At 32.8% G+C, this 15,219-nt stretch overlaps 1 protein-coding gene across 2 annotated transcripts in view; it reads right to left on the bottom strand.

The window, feature by feature from the left end:
• INPP4B (inositol polyphosphate-4-phosphatase type II B) overlaps positions 1 to 15,219 on the bottom strand; it is a 134,571-nt gene that overhangs the window by 75,992 nt on the left and 43,360 nt on the right. For both annotated transcript variants that reach the window (XM_015817180.1, XM_029284388.1), the window contains exons 11-12: positions 11,726 to 11,830; positions 7,670 to 7,778 (exon numbers count right to left, since the gene is read on the bottom strand). In XM_015817180.1, coding sequence (XP_015672666.1) covers positions 7,670 to 7,778; positions 11,726 to 11,830 — 214 coding nt within the window. The remainder of the gene's footprint in view (positions 1 to 7,669; positions 7,779 to 11,725; positions 11,831 to 15,219) is intronic.

Here is a 15,219-nt window from a genome sequence, read left to right as displayed (position 1 = left end):
TGAAAATGCTAGTAGTGGATAGAATGTGGTCTTTTAATAATGAATATATGCGTTTAAAGTGAGAAAAGAGATATAAGAGCATGCTTCTGCCTACTTTGTTATATGAGAAAGAGTTAGATATGTCAGGGGAAACTACAAAGTACATTGAACAGTTGGAATGAAGCTTTTGTGTGTGTCAAGGATCAAGAATGAATGTTAAGTGATCTGCTTAAGGAAACGTGGAGTGATCTAGTTATATCTAGATAATATATAAAGCCAAAATCGGAAAGCAAGTACTGTACATAAAATGTGACTAGGATGAGAGGAAAAAGAAGGAGAAAAAGGAAGACCAAGAACATGGTATTTGGATAGAACTGATGAGGTTCTTAACAAACAGAAATATAAGTTTTAAAAAAAAGATCTTGTATGAAGGATTATAAACACATGGTTGAAATATATCATTGACAGCAATGGAGGGTGTGGAGGTAACAATGAATGTGTTGTTTGTTATACATTAAATTGCCTGAATTTATTTACTTTTATTAACTCATGCCTTTAACTTTCTGGCTTACCATTTATGATTTTCTTTTTAAACTTTGTCTAATGATGCTTATAAATTCTTGCAAGTCAGCAAAAAGAAATGAAGTCTGTTAATTCTGATTTTGTGATAAAATATCAATAGGTTATCTAAAACCTATGTACCCTAACTGGGCCACCAAGTTATTACAATTAATACATTGTTACATACTATTCCAAATGTATTTTAGATATGCAGGATACAAGTTGTCATGTATTTAAATTTATTGGTGAGGCGAACTAAACTATCATTAAATCCAGAAAGTGGAGAGTTTAAAAGACAAAAGGACAAGTGATTTAACAAAGGTACTCTGAAACAATTGGAAAAGATAATAAATTGCAAGGTTATTGCATATTTTGCAGTAGCTAAAGCAGAAGATAACTGGAATGCCTTTTAAAATGCATTTATATCATTATCTATCTGTTTATCTTCTGTTCATCATCTATCTACTTAAATGAGAGTTTGTATATAGGACAGAATTAGTTACCTCTTATTTTATCCATAGTGTGGGCTATATTACGGCCAAATTTATCCATGAGGAATAGAATCTTACACCTGACCTAGTAACTTCATTACTACAATAGAATAAAAACAACTAGTGTATGGCATCAATTTTATAACCAAATCAGCAATGGTGGGAAATCATTTTGTATTAGTGGAAACATTCAGAATGTTCAGAGCATATTATCTAATTTGACTATTCACAAAATGATTATTATGATAGGCTGCGTGTTCAATGACAAAGTATGTTTAGCAGAAGGCAAATGAATATTGCCCATTAAGTCTTTAGCTGCACTATCTATGTTTTCTACCAATCTCAACTTAATTATTACATTTCTATGGGAGGCTCAGCTTTCTTATATGTTTAGGCACATTGATGAGCTCTTTATGAAGCCTAAAATCTTTTTTGAAATAAAAATGAGGATGAAACTCTGCCATTTCGATTTGCACATGCTACTTTTTCATTTTTAAATTAAAGTCACATATGAAAATGTATTTTTAAAGTAAAAATACCAGTCACATAAATTAGATAAAATAAAACTTTGGTCTTAAACCTCTTTAAACATTAATTAACTTTTGATCACTTATTATGCCATGAACAAAGCCCAGAATTCATCAGTATTAAGGAAAACAGTTGATTTTTGGCCTTATCAAAGATAAAGCATGTAAGATGTGAGATCCCTGTCTATGTGGATAATTCATAATGCATGAATTTCTTTATAAGCAGAATAGGAGAGAGAAATATAGGCTATTAACTCTACATCTCCTTATCCACATTGGCACAATAATTTTTGAATGGGATTATTCCAGTACTTGTAGAAGCAATGTACTGTACTGAGTCAAGACACAAGATACCTCAGATAATTTTATGTAAGAGATAAGAAGCAGGGCTATAAAGGTTAGAAACACCATCTTTGAGTCTTTTGAAGACCCAAGACTCAAATCGTGTTTCTAATAGTTCTTTCAGTATTATCAGATAGCAAAGTATAAATAAATTCTCAGGAAAACTGTAAGAATGGAACTTTATGATCAATGCTGTTCTCCCAGGAGATTACCAGACCTTCTCCTGCAAGAATATATTTTAACCAGCTGTTTAAATGATAGAGCCAAGTGGTCTCTAAGGCAACAAGCCCTATAATTAGATTGGGCAGAAAAACTGGAAGGTGACAGATGTCTTTAGGTCAGTTTGATGCACAATACATATCTATACAATGCAGAATAGAAAAATATCAAATAGAGACATTTAAAGGAACAAGATTACTCATTCCAATATAGGAAAACAAAAATATACATGAAAGTTTATAGTCACCATGGATAAAAATGTTGCATTTGTCAAGGGCAGATAAAAACATAGTAGCATTAATACAGAAAAGCAGTGCAGGGAAATATTTGATTAATGTTCAGCCTGAGAAAACTTGCTTAGGCTTAGAATAGTTTTCTTCAACCTAAATCTTTCCAAATGTACTGGACTTTCACTCCTGTAATTCCCAGATGATGAATTAGAAGGTTTTCCAAGAATTTCATTCAAACTTGTTCAAATGAAAATAAATATTCTCAATATTTATCAAATAACTTTAAATGTTTTTATTTCATTGCATTTTAATTAATTGATTAAATTAATATAAATGCATATTGCAAAGAGTTTAAAATCCATTTGCCTTTTGTCATACATAAATTACATGCATAATACAATCAGATATAACATATATTTGGGTCTAGAAATCATTCTTGTTACTATTAGTCCATTAAATCAAGAGTTTACTGTGCTGATTTACATAGTAAAAGGAGCACTAAAAACTGACATTCCTTGGACTAATTTGACTATACTTTTCTGGTTCCCTAAATCATGCTTCAACTATCTGGGAGCATGAGCATTTTCCTCCTCCTTCTCACTTCCTGCCTTTACTGGTCCACTAATTCTGGCTAAAGTAAATAATGGCCCGGTGCCTGGAGGCCGTACGGGTCTGGATGGGGAGAAACAGACTCAGGCTCAACCCTTCCGTCGCTGACTATAGGGGGCGAAATTTTGGCCCCCTCGGAGAGGGTGCGCAATCTGGGTGGCCTCCTGGACCCATGGCTGACACTAGAAGACCAGCTGACAGCCGTGGCCAGGGGGGCGTTCTACCGGGTATGCCTGGTTTACCAGTTGCGGCCTTTTCTGGACCGGGACGCCTTGCGCACAGTCACCCACGCTCTTGTCACCTCCCGCCTGGACTACTGCAATGCTCTCTACATGGGGCTCCCCTTGAGGAGCACCCGGAGGCTCCAGCTAGTCCAGAATGCAGCCGCGCGGGCGGTGANCCAGACAGTGCCGGCTGGTGACCCCCAGGGGGAGGGCCTTCTCTGTTGGAGCTCCCACCCTTTGGAACGAGCTACCCCCAGAGATCCGGGTGATTCCGGATCTCCCCTCCTTCCGCCGCGCCCTCAAGACATGGCTATTCAAGTTAGCAGGACTGGCCTAAGGGTTATTTTAATTTGGTTTTAAAATAATTTAAAAAAAAAAAAATTTCGAATTTTCGGTCTTAGAATAATGTTTTATTTTAATTAACATGTTAAGTTTGGTATTTTTGTATTTATGTATTTGTTTTTGAATGGTTGTAAGCCGCCCTGAGTCCGCAGGGAGAAGGGCGGGGTAGAAATATAATTAATAATAATAATAATAATAATAATAATAATAATAATAATAATAATAATAATAATTTAGTGTTATTTTTAAATAAAAGAATTTTGATTTCATGTGAACTATAAATCTAATAATCGCATTAGGAATAGGAAAGTGGGTCTTTCATGTGTGGTAAAATAGACTGGTTAAACAAAGCTGTGTACCTTAATTGAGCCGTTTGGTAATGGAAAGTCTGCTTCAATTTTTGTTTTTAATTTCCTATTATAATAATAGGTGTATAGGTGTATAGCAAATTAAATAGGTGTATAGGTGTATAGGTGTATAGCAAATTAAAATTGTTTTTTAAAAAAATAATCAACTATGTTTTAATTACTTTCATTTATTAAAATCATTCTACAAATGATTTAAACTTTAATCACGTTCTAGTGACTTTCTACTGATTTAGGAGGCCAATTGCAGTACTAAGTCATAACAGCTTGAGCCCAAATGAATGTTTTCTTCTTTGTTGACAGTTTTTGTTCTTCATTTTTGTAATAAGCCTTCAGGGACAGTTTGGATTCCTTTGGGTTTGTAATGGGGCATTGAAAAACCTCATATTTGCATTGCCTGCATAGTTTTCCTTCAGTACATCTCATCTGATTAGCTTTTGATTGAGAGGGAAAAGTCTTCAATGCACATTATTCTGAAAATGATTTATAGATCCTTGAAACCCCAAAATGCTGAATAAATTTATCTCACAAGCCTTCAACTATTATGATGCTGCATTATGTAGTTTTAAAAAATAATAATCTAAAATAATCGTTCTGTAGTGAAAACACAAATAATTCATTCTATTTGATGAAACATTCTATATGGTAGCAATACAAAATAAATTAAGATGAAGTCCAAACAGTTTATGTATGATTATGAAGTTTGTTGTCAAGAAAAATTAATGCTATAATAAATCAGTTGAATACTAACACATTATTACATTTTTTTCCACCAGGAATTCTATGTATTTTTTAAAAAAATGATCTATTTTTCTATATTAACTGTCTTTTTCTCTCTCCCCCCAATCAAAAATTCAGTATTATGTAAGATTAAAAATACTTCAGTTAAAAATATATTAGACGGCTATCTTTCAATCCATTAACTCTAGCTGAGGAATTGGTCTTTAGCTCTATGCACACATTTTAGAATGGCCTGATAAATAGAGTTTGACATTATGAAACTACATGAGAAAAGATTTGGATGAAAAAGCAAATGATCAATTTGGGACACATAAGATCTGTAAATAGTAGACAGATGCACTGAGAGAGAATATAAATGTATTAACTTCCTTGCTGCTGATTCTCCCAACAACGTTGGCATTCTACATGGACCATCCTTTGAAATCTGATCTTTTAAACCAAATTTCTTTTCATAAGGAAGTACTGTAGTATGCTGTTTTGGGGTGTCCTGTTTATGCATTTCTATTTTATTGATTTATATAATATAATTTATTGTTATCTGTCTATAGCCTTTTAGGATTGCCACAGGATAAGTACTGGAGAATAAATAATTTAATAAAATAATTTAATAAAAGCCTGCCAGATGACCTATTAACAATTTGTATCAAACATTTCTAAAACACCAAAAAGATTAAAACCTGCAATCCTAAAAGTTTTCACAAACAAATAAAACCTTTTCTTAAATAAATTTTCAGTCAAAAATTTAAAATGAGTATGTTGTATATGGAAGTCTAGGATGTTCATGCAGAGGTGAGGACACGCCTTTCTGTATATTCAAATCACTGTAAACTATGAACAGCTTTGGAAGAAGTGGATTGTCTAGACCCTTTTCAGCCATGACACAAAAACATAATTGGTCATTGAAACGGATGATTTATTATAATGCACCTTACATGATATTGAACTACATTCAAAGCTACCCTTGAATACTTCCTGGAAAATAAAATTAATACAAAATGCAGTGGCCTTAATGTTAACTGGGAGCCTCCAATACTGCCATGAAACTCAAATGTTGGCAGAACTGCATTGGGTGATGATTTGTTTCTGATATAATTCAAGATGATGGCACACACTTATAAATTCCTATAGAGCTTGAAGCCTGACTATCTTTGAAACTGCTTGCTTCAAGCAGAATCTACCTAGTCAAAATGTGCTAGTAATGTTCTTGCTGAGAGTCTCTGCATTACAAATGTGATTTGGCAGTGAGCATTTTCTACATGATGTCCTTTCTTGTGAATACTTTCCCACTAGATTTAAGAACTACAGTCTCAGTTTTACTGTGTAGCTCATACTGGAGAGACAGATTATTTTTATAAGATCATTTTAATTAGTCTTTCCCCTGAAATGAAATAGTTTGCCCTTTATGGTCTTGACAATAAAAACCTGTAATACGGCAGTCTTCTGACTGGCCCAGTTTATAGATAGTCTGGAATTGATCATACTAAATAGCTCTGTAAGAGGAGATGTAAATGGGGACTTAACCTTCTAGAGATCCAAAGGAGCAAGTGTGGTTGATTGTAAGGTCCATGTATTTATGCTCATCTAAAAATACTAACTAATACTATTAATACTCACAGTTCAAGGTTCATCAAAAATCTGTTTTATAGTTACAGGTTTGGTTTCTATGGGTGCCAGAGCCTGATTCTATTCTTATTTTCTGATTGAAATTTATTCTTTTCTTCTACACGTCTGGCTTTACTGGTTCTCAGAGACTGTTTTAAACCAATCTGGCTAAAAAAAGAAAATGGTAAATTCCAATCCTTAGAAGTTTCTTTGGAAAATCTCTGTCCATTAGGGCTTGAACATGCCAGGATCTAAACAATGCATCTGGGATATTGATTTTCAATCATTTTTAAGCCTAGTATCCAACCATACCATCTTCTCAAATAGGCATGTCTCATCATCATATCTCAATTCTAATTCTGAAATTCTGTTGGGGTTTCATCTTGGTCAAGATGGATGCCCTATTGTCTGCAGTTCTGGGGAGGGGGGTATAAGAACATCCCTTTTCAACAGTGCTTATGTCCATGTGGAAATGGCTTTGTAGAATTCCTAAGCCATATGTTCCTTTATTGCTTGATCTATAGGAATCAAGGAAAATATACATTCATCCCATTTTAAAGAACTATCCTAGTAAAGAGCACAATGCCCATCTGTTACTGCTATCTAACCAGGACCCTGACATCTGTTTCCAGGTTTTTGATCTTGTACTATGATAAATAGCATAAGTAACATTGATACGGTAATCATAAAGACAATGTGCCATATATCATCAAATAATAAAAAAACTGATCCTAGCTTCATATTATGCTCATACTGTACTTATAATTTTTGTACAATTAAGTATTGCTTTGTTATATATACATGTATGTTGCTGCTTAGTCAGGTAATCGTAGCATTTGAAATAAATAAAAGTTCATTTTCAATCTTATAAAACTAATACAGATGAACAGATTGGGTTTTATTTGGACCACATTTTAAGTGAACTAAACTAATTACATTCTGAGGCCACTATATGATTTAGAATATGGCTAATTTTCATGCAGTCTTCCAAATTCTGTAATATGGCATATGACTCAAATCTCATACATTGCATGATTTAACTTTGCACCCTGATGAATTTGTGACTGAAACAACTGAATGACGTACACTGGTTCACCCTCTCCCATTCATTTCTTCTTTTTCTAAGTACATGCTGTGATTTGTAATTGCTTTCTTAAGGTAACCTTTTAATGTTTATTTTTCATAGTTTTTCAGCTCCTTTTTTATAAAATTAGAAGAATGGAAATAACTTTATATAATTAGATAAATATGTTTAATTTTTTAAATAAAGACATATTAATAATGTGTTACTATATACTCACTTAGGAAAAGTAATAAAAAAGAGAATTAATAATGCTGATATCTTCATAATCTAGGAGAAAAATTGCTAGAAATGTTGATAGACAATACAAAATTAGTTACTGAGGGCTATTTCTAAATTGATAGCAGTGTACTTACTTTCGTCTTTCTGCCTCAAATTTATTCAATAATTTCTGAAGACCACCATTTTTAAATCCCTGAAAATGTGCTGCAGGAGCTCCCACAGTGATGACATCATAAAGAACATCTGCAACAGGAAGATTACATGCTAAATTGTACATATAAAGATACATTGTAATCGTATAGCGATAATAAGTAGTTTTAGTAGTCCTCACTAATACAAATGAATTTGCCTCTCCAAAATGAATTTCACCAATCATCAATTCCCAACTACTTGCAAATGACCAGGTTTACCATTCCAGGGTTCTTCTGAATTTTGGAAGCTTCTTTCCCTCCTGAAACCCTCTTTTATTGTCTCATCTGCTTAAATCTTAATGACTTCTTCAACATTGTTAAACTAAGTCAAGAGCTTACTGTACTATATTGGCCAAATCCATCTAGGAAATATTCTGAAGAGACATTCCTATGACAGGAAACAAAGAATCAAATATATTTCCTGCTTCTTCACCTAGTTATTGTGATCATGCTTTGTTAGTAAGAAAATATTTAGCAATTGGTTTTATCCTGGTAAGATACCATTACTGGATATGCCTCTTGCCAGTTTTAGAAATTTCATGAGAAATTTTTTTCCCCCTCGTAGTACTACATGGAATGATAACAGAAAATACAACTTTTTCAAACACAGTTATTAGCAATAACAATAGCACTTAGACTTATATACCGCTTTATAGTGCTTTACAGTACTCTCTGAATGGTTTTCAATATCAGCACATTGCCCCTCAAAATTTGGGTCTTCATTTTACCAACCTCGAAAAGATGGAAGGCTGAGTCAACCTTGAGCCAGTCAGGATCAAACTCCTGGCAGAGGGCAGAGTTAAGCCCGCAATACTGCATTTTAATCACTGCACTCAATTATTGGTTCCTTTTATTTTTGTAGTTATTTACTTAGGTACATATAATACATTTTTCTTCATTTTTTCAATAATTTTATTAAATATTACATTTATACAGATAAAATTAATACAATTACATACTACCGAAATATATTAAAAAAATAAAACTTAAGAAACTTAAATATTAAAAATATTAAAAAAATAAAACTTAAGAAAGAAAATATAAAAAGAGAAAGGTTAGAAAAAGCCTCTCCCTTCATCCACAACAAGTCTAATCAACATTACCAATTTATCACTCTCTTAAAATACAATCAAACATCTATTCATTCCATACCTTACATTCTCTATAAGCCCATCCCTAAAACCTCATCTCTACATATTAATCAGCAAAGGTCCACTAAGGGTTATCAAAAATACTATGTAAGTATTATAATTTTTATTTAATACGCTCAGTTTGAATCTTATTCATTTCTTTTTAAACATATTCTGTATTTCCTCAAATATGGGGTATGTTTAAATAGTCGAAGTTCAATTCCAATCAGAAAAACATTAAATATCACCAAAAATAGCAATGCATTATTTTAAAAGATTTTCAATCTTTAACAAGCAGTAAAAAAAGGAAATTCTAAAATGATTTTAAAAAATGAGGTTTGGTCAAACCTTGAGTCCATAAAAGGCTACGTCAATGGTTCTTGAGCTTGCTGAATGAGTCCCAACTGTTTACCAAGTTAGCAAAAATGTCAATTTCTGTACTGGCTCATAAAAAAATACCCAGTTGTGTTTTTACATATGGGTAACCTCAAGATTTCTCCTTGTTCCAGAGAGAATTTTTAATAGTTCAGGTGGAGTATAGATCTGCCTTTTGACCGTAATGTATCCCACTGAACATGGGACATCAATTCACCATTGGTCTATTATGTTTTTCTTCCTACTGTTTTAGGAATTTGCTTACTATTCATACATATAATATATTTTTTGCACAATCTTTTTGTATATTAAATTGCAAAACAAAGTTTGTATTAACACTGTATTAATATTCATGCAGTTGGTTTAATAGACTTCAGTTTAGTGAATTTTGGAAGCAGTGTATAAAAACTATTCATAATTCTATGAATGTATTAACATCATTTTATGCATGCATACATTTCAATTTGCCCTTTAATAAATGTTTGGGCATAGTGGACAATGCTTCAAGATAACAGTATACCTTTGATAGGATATAATTTCTATTTATATCATTGGGACCTAGAACTATCTATTTCAGAAACAATTTGAATATTTTTTGTTAAACGTTAAAACAGAAGAAAGATAGCCAGCTTCGTTACATAGTACTGCACCCAGATGTTCTGGCTGCAATAGGAAACGTCTTTGAGAATTAGACTCATCAATCCAATTCTTCATAAGAAAAGTTCCAGTAAAATAAACAATGGAATAAAAAATAAACATATACAGAATTTAGTGAATTTCAGCCTTCTTAGATATGACATGCAAACTGCATTACATCGTAAGATGTTCATTACAGTAAATTAGATCAGCAATGAAAACTCAAGGATAAGACATAAGGTAAATAAAACAAAGAATTCACAATGCAAACAGATGTTTGGTACGCAAACGTCTTAGCAACTTAGACTTTAGAAATTCTACTACAACTGACTTGTCTCAATGTTCACTAATACAATTTAATTTTAATCTGTTTACTTTGTTGATATTAATACTTTTAGATACTTTACTTACTTTGTTGTAATTTTAGATATTATATTTAATATAATTTTAGTCCTTACATTATAATTTAATATAGGCTGCACCCTGGAGCTTACAGATATTAGTTATGTTATTTTACAAATGTATTTTAACTCTGTCTTAAATTTTATTTCATTATCTGTACTGATCTATGAATGCAATAAATTGAATTGAAATCAGTTTCTGTTTAGTAGTATAAACAATGGCACAACTCTTGGATACTTGATTAAAAATGTCTAGATAGCCAATGTAAAGGATCTGCTATTGCCCCATAGTTGTATTTGCATGTTGAATTTATAATCTTTAAACAGAGGCATTAGGAATTTGTCAGATAACCCATTAACCTGCAGCTTTTCTACCAGATAATTTATATTGATGTTATTTACAGTAATTTATTTTAGTTTTAATTTTTTCCTTAAATTTTATCCTTCCTTATATGAGTTTGTAATTTATTTTTGGTCTTTGGAAATAAATAAAGGTAATATAATATTAAGATTTTTTCCATGTTTTGTTATTTTTTTAAATGTACATGCTATCCAATTATTCCAATTCCAGACAGCTTACAATAACAATAAACATACCTATTGTAAGAAAAACAACACACAACTATAATAAACCTCCATGAGCTACATAATTATAAATCCTCCAGTTGAATGAATAATTATCTGCCAAAAGTAATTTCAACTAAACTTCTTAACTTTTTAACTTTTTAAGTTTGGATATATATATATTTAAGCAAATTTAAAAATATACATCCAAATCAAGCCTTAGCTGAAATTACTTTTGGCATGTATCTGGAAAATGAATAAATATATATATAAATATAAATGAAATATAAAATATTAATGTACAACTTTTATATATAGTGAGAAAAAAACAGAATTACTTGTTTTTTAAAAAGGAGCACAAATTTATATGCAGTTCTGTACATTTCAACAGCGGAAACACCCAAGTCTAAAAGTGGAACCAACAGAGAAGAAAGAAAAAGATATTTCATGATTGAAGTTAAATTATAGGTAGTCCTCGACTTACGACCATAATTGAGCCCAAAATTTCTGTTCTTAAGTGAGAATTTGTTAAGTGAGTTTTGCCCCATTATATAACATTTCTTGCCACAGTTATTAAGTGAATCACTGCAGCTGTTAAGTTAGCAACACAGTTGTTAAGTGAACTTGGCTTCTTCATTGACTTTGCTTGTCACAAGGTTGTAAAAATGATCACGACTCCGGGATGCTGCAACGGTCTTTAGTATGAACCAGTTGCCAAGCATCTGAATTTTGATCACATGATCATGTGGATGCCACAAAGGTTGTAACTGTGAAAGTAGTCATAAGTCACTTTTTTCAGTGCCATTGTAACTTTGAACAGTCACTAAATGAACTTTTATAAGTCAAGGACTAGCTGTACTAGGTAGTGAACTGTATAACATCATACAGCTTACCTTTTATACAAGGGCCCTGCACAAGCATTCTTTGCAGATGTAGATTTATTGGAACAAATTCTAGTGTTTTTTCTCCTTTACTGCAACTTGATTTGAAAGAAGAACCTGAAAAAAAATGATAAAATATCCTTAACTGAGGATCCAAATGTTTTCTCTTTCTTAAAATCTAAGAAAATACTTCTGTGTCTGTAACATTTTTGGGTGTGAAAAATCTTTATGCTGCAGTTTCAGAATGGCCCCCATGAAATCTAAGGAAAAGAGAGCTACTTTAAAAAATTGCTAACAACTCTATATGACAGTTCCATGCTCCTTGCCACAATTTTCCTTTTTTAATCTAAATACTGCTCTATTTTCAATTTGTAAGAATTCACACCATAGGAATTCTGTGATGTCCAAATCCAAAATATGTACAAGATACGATTTGGATAGGAGAAGTGTAAAGGAGAAATTTAGGAAATATAAAGGAAACTTTCCTAATATCATTAAATTCAAGACTATTCGCACTATTGTAACCAAAGGATTATCTCTTTGTAATTGGTATACAAATTCAGAGGACTAACCACCCACTTATTAATACCTATCAAACAAATTATTAAGGCCGTAAAACAGCATATTCAATTAATAGATGATTTTACTGACAATGGTGATGCATTTATTGTATATATTTACTAAAAATAAAGAACTTTGTGGCATCTTAAAGATGTACATTCTCCTCTTATGGAAAGAGGTATCCATAAACAGTAAGGCTAGAAGTAAATGAAGGAACAATAACCTTTGCAGCAAAACCCCCACATGTTCTCAGCTAGAAATGAAGGCATCTAAACAACCATTGCAGCAACCATGGAAAAAAGTCTGTAACATTATTCTCATTTTAAAGTCAAGCACTGAAGTCAGTATTTATTCAACAGTAAAGACTGGGCTTTCAGCGATCAATGCCCATTTCTTAGCCCATGTTCTAGAATTTTCAGCGCAAAAAATCTGCAAAAAAACTGGTCAATACCTCTCTATTGCTCTCCTCAACTACGGAGAACTCAGCTACTATATATGTACAGCAAACCTGAGCTAATTCTGTTCTAAGACATAATTGAAATTAATTATAAGTATTTTGAAAATCTTGATATAGAAGGGACAAGACCAGATAAATAGCTTGCTTATTCTGTATAGCAAGTTCATAATAGAAAACTGGAACATATTTTCAATTACCATAATTTTCAGTGCAGACTTCAGTCAAGAATAATAGAGTCACACGCAGCAACAATAACACTTAATATGACTAGGCTAAGGCATATATTCTTTGCTTAATTTTATCTATTAAGTCCTCCAAGTTCATATGTGGGCATTGTGATCCTTCTTTCTTCTCTTCACGCCACTCAACACAAAGCCTATATATGGTTCCCAAATTTAGAATTAATCAAGGTTTTTAGCAATTATTGGAATTTATCTCTGATTCCAGTTTGTTCGGAATCATAGATTCCAATATTAAATAGTAAACAGCTGTTATATAGCATTTCCATTTTGTACATCATAATTAGTGCAAAAATTATTCAATTAACTTTAGGCATGCTCCAATATCAGCTTATTCAGATAAAGAACATAAACTTGAATTGAGTATAGTTTTCACATTCCCAGAGCTATTTCTATTTTTTTGACATAGAAACAAGCATAAAAGCCCACATAATATTTACCAACCATAGGCAGGCTATTATACTTTACATTTTGTACATGTAAAATGATTCATATAATGAAAAATAGTAGTTTGCATGATTTTACATATGTCTGGAAAGCAGTTTTCCATAAAAACCCAAATAAGAACTGTGTAAACAGTGTAAACTTAAAGATATACACCTTTATGTGCACATGCTTGTCTGCGTTTAAAGCTTTTGAAATGAAGCCAGTTACCACAATTTTAATTATATAGTCAGCAAATTCACAGAGAACAATTTTAAGTTTGTAATAATTAACTTGGATAGCACAAATCTTAATTTCAGCTTTTCAAGCTATTTAGAAAAATTAAAACATTTTGGACCTATATGTTCAGTCCAAACATATTTAATTTCTAATTCTGTTCAAGCAGGAAACCCTATACCATTTCAGACAAGTAACTAAAGAGTGGGGGCCATCATCACCTCTGGGGCAAGATATTCAATGGCAGGTGCAGCAGCAAAGAAGGCCCCACCAGCTAAAATACTTTAACCAAAAGGTTCTGTAACATATCCTCCCTGTTTGACATCACACCACGTTGCCCGAAATTAAACATGTAACTCCCTTCAATGTACAGGGTTTTCCTTTATGATTCTTTTCAAATAGCAGCTACAGTATGTGGGTAAAAGCATCAAGATTACTAGTGCAAAGTGAAAAGATAATTCTTTCTCTGGTGCTATGAACTTGATGAAAATCACATTTCCTTAAAACAAGTTTCCATCCAAACAGGGGAGTGACCTTTCTTCAATAGCAGCTTGTTTTTCATTATCAACAGTAGCATCAGAATAAATGTATAAATGTGGGTAATTTTATAAAATGAAAATAAATATATCAAGCAAAAATTAAAACTGTATGGTAGAAATTAACCAGAAAAATAAAAAGACTAATTTAAAAGACTGGAGAACAAAACAGGCATTTTCTATACCTAAAAGGAAACAATGTTACTAGCAGATGAATCTTGTATGGCCTGCTGGAAAAATAATCTTTGTGACTGTCAGCTATTTTATATACCAACAAAAAAAAGAAAGAATCTGGCTTAAAAAACAAAACAACTGCAGCTATTTTATCATGCTAAGAACAGGAGGAAAGGAAATGAACAAGATATAGGGCACTATAAATGGCAATCCTGCACATTAAAACCTATCAGAGATATAAAATCAGAATCATCCTTTATATGGGAACAATATTGGATAGCTTCCATATATAACGAAAACATACTTAGAAATGTACATAAAGGATGGTCTAAATAATTGATAAGATGGAGAGATCTTATGCACGATTTGTACAAAATATCATGCCCAGACCATGAAACGGATTAGATTCTTGTTATCATCTGGGCCAGTGTTTCTCAACCCTGGCAATTTTAAAATGTGTAGACAAATTCACAATTCTAGGAGTTGAAGTTTATACATCTTAAAAACATTGATTGGACTTTCGGTTTTGCGTAGTACCCCACAGCTGGTTTAGCCCTGCCAGGGGACCCTAAATGAATCTAAGTCACCCCAGAGAGGCGACGAAGAAGGAGCCTCCCCGTGGATCACTGAAAGACAGCAATCAATCCGTTTGATCTGGGGGAAGCACTCCAACCCGACAAGGGTGAGATCATTCGAGGCTTTGGGGTGGAGTTCCATCAGTACGCTGATGATACTCAGCTGTACATCTCCACCCCGGGTCACCCCAACGATGCCCTTGACGTGATGGCCCGTTGCCTGGAGGCCGTACGGGTCTGGATGGGAAGGAACAGACTCAGACTCAACCCTTCCAAGACCGAGTGGCTGTGGCTGCCGGCGCCC

Source organism: Protobothrops mucrosquamatus, unplaced genomic scaffold, assembly GCF_001527695.2.
Source record: "Protobothrops mucrosquamatus isolate PMUCROS unplaced genomic scaffold, P.Mucros_1.0 scaffold559, whole genome shotgun sequence".
Classification (NCBI taxonomy): Eukaryota; Metazoa; Chordata; class Lepidosauria; order Squamata; family Viperidae; genus Protobothrops; species Protobothrops mucrosquamatus.
Note: the sequence above shows the minus strand (reverse complement) of the source record. Positions and strands in the feature narration are given on the sequence as shown.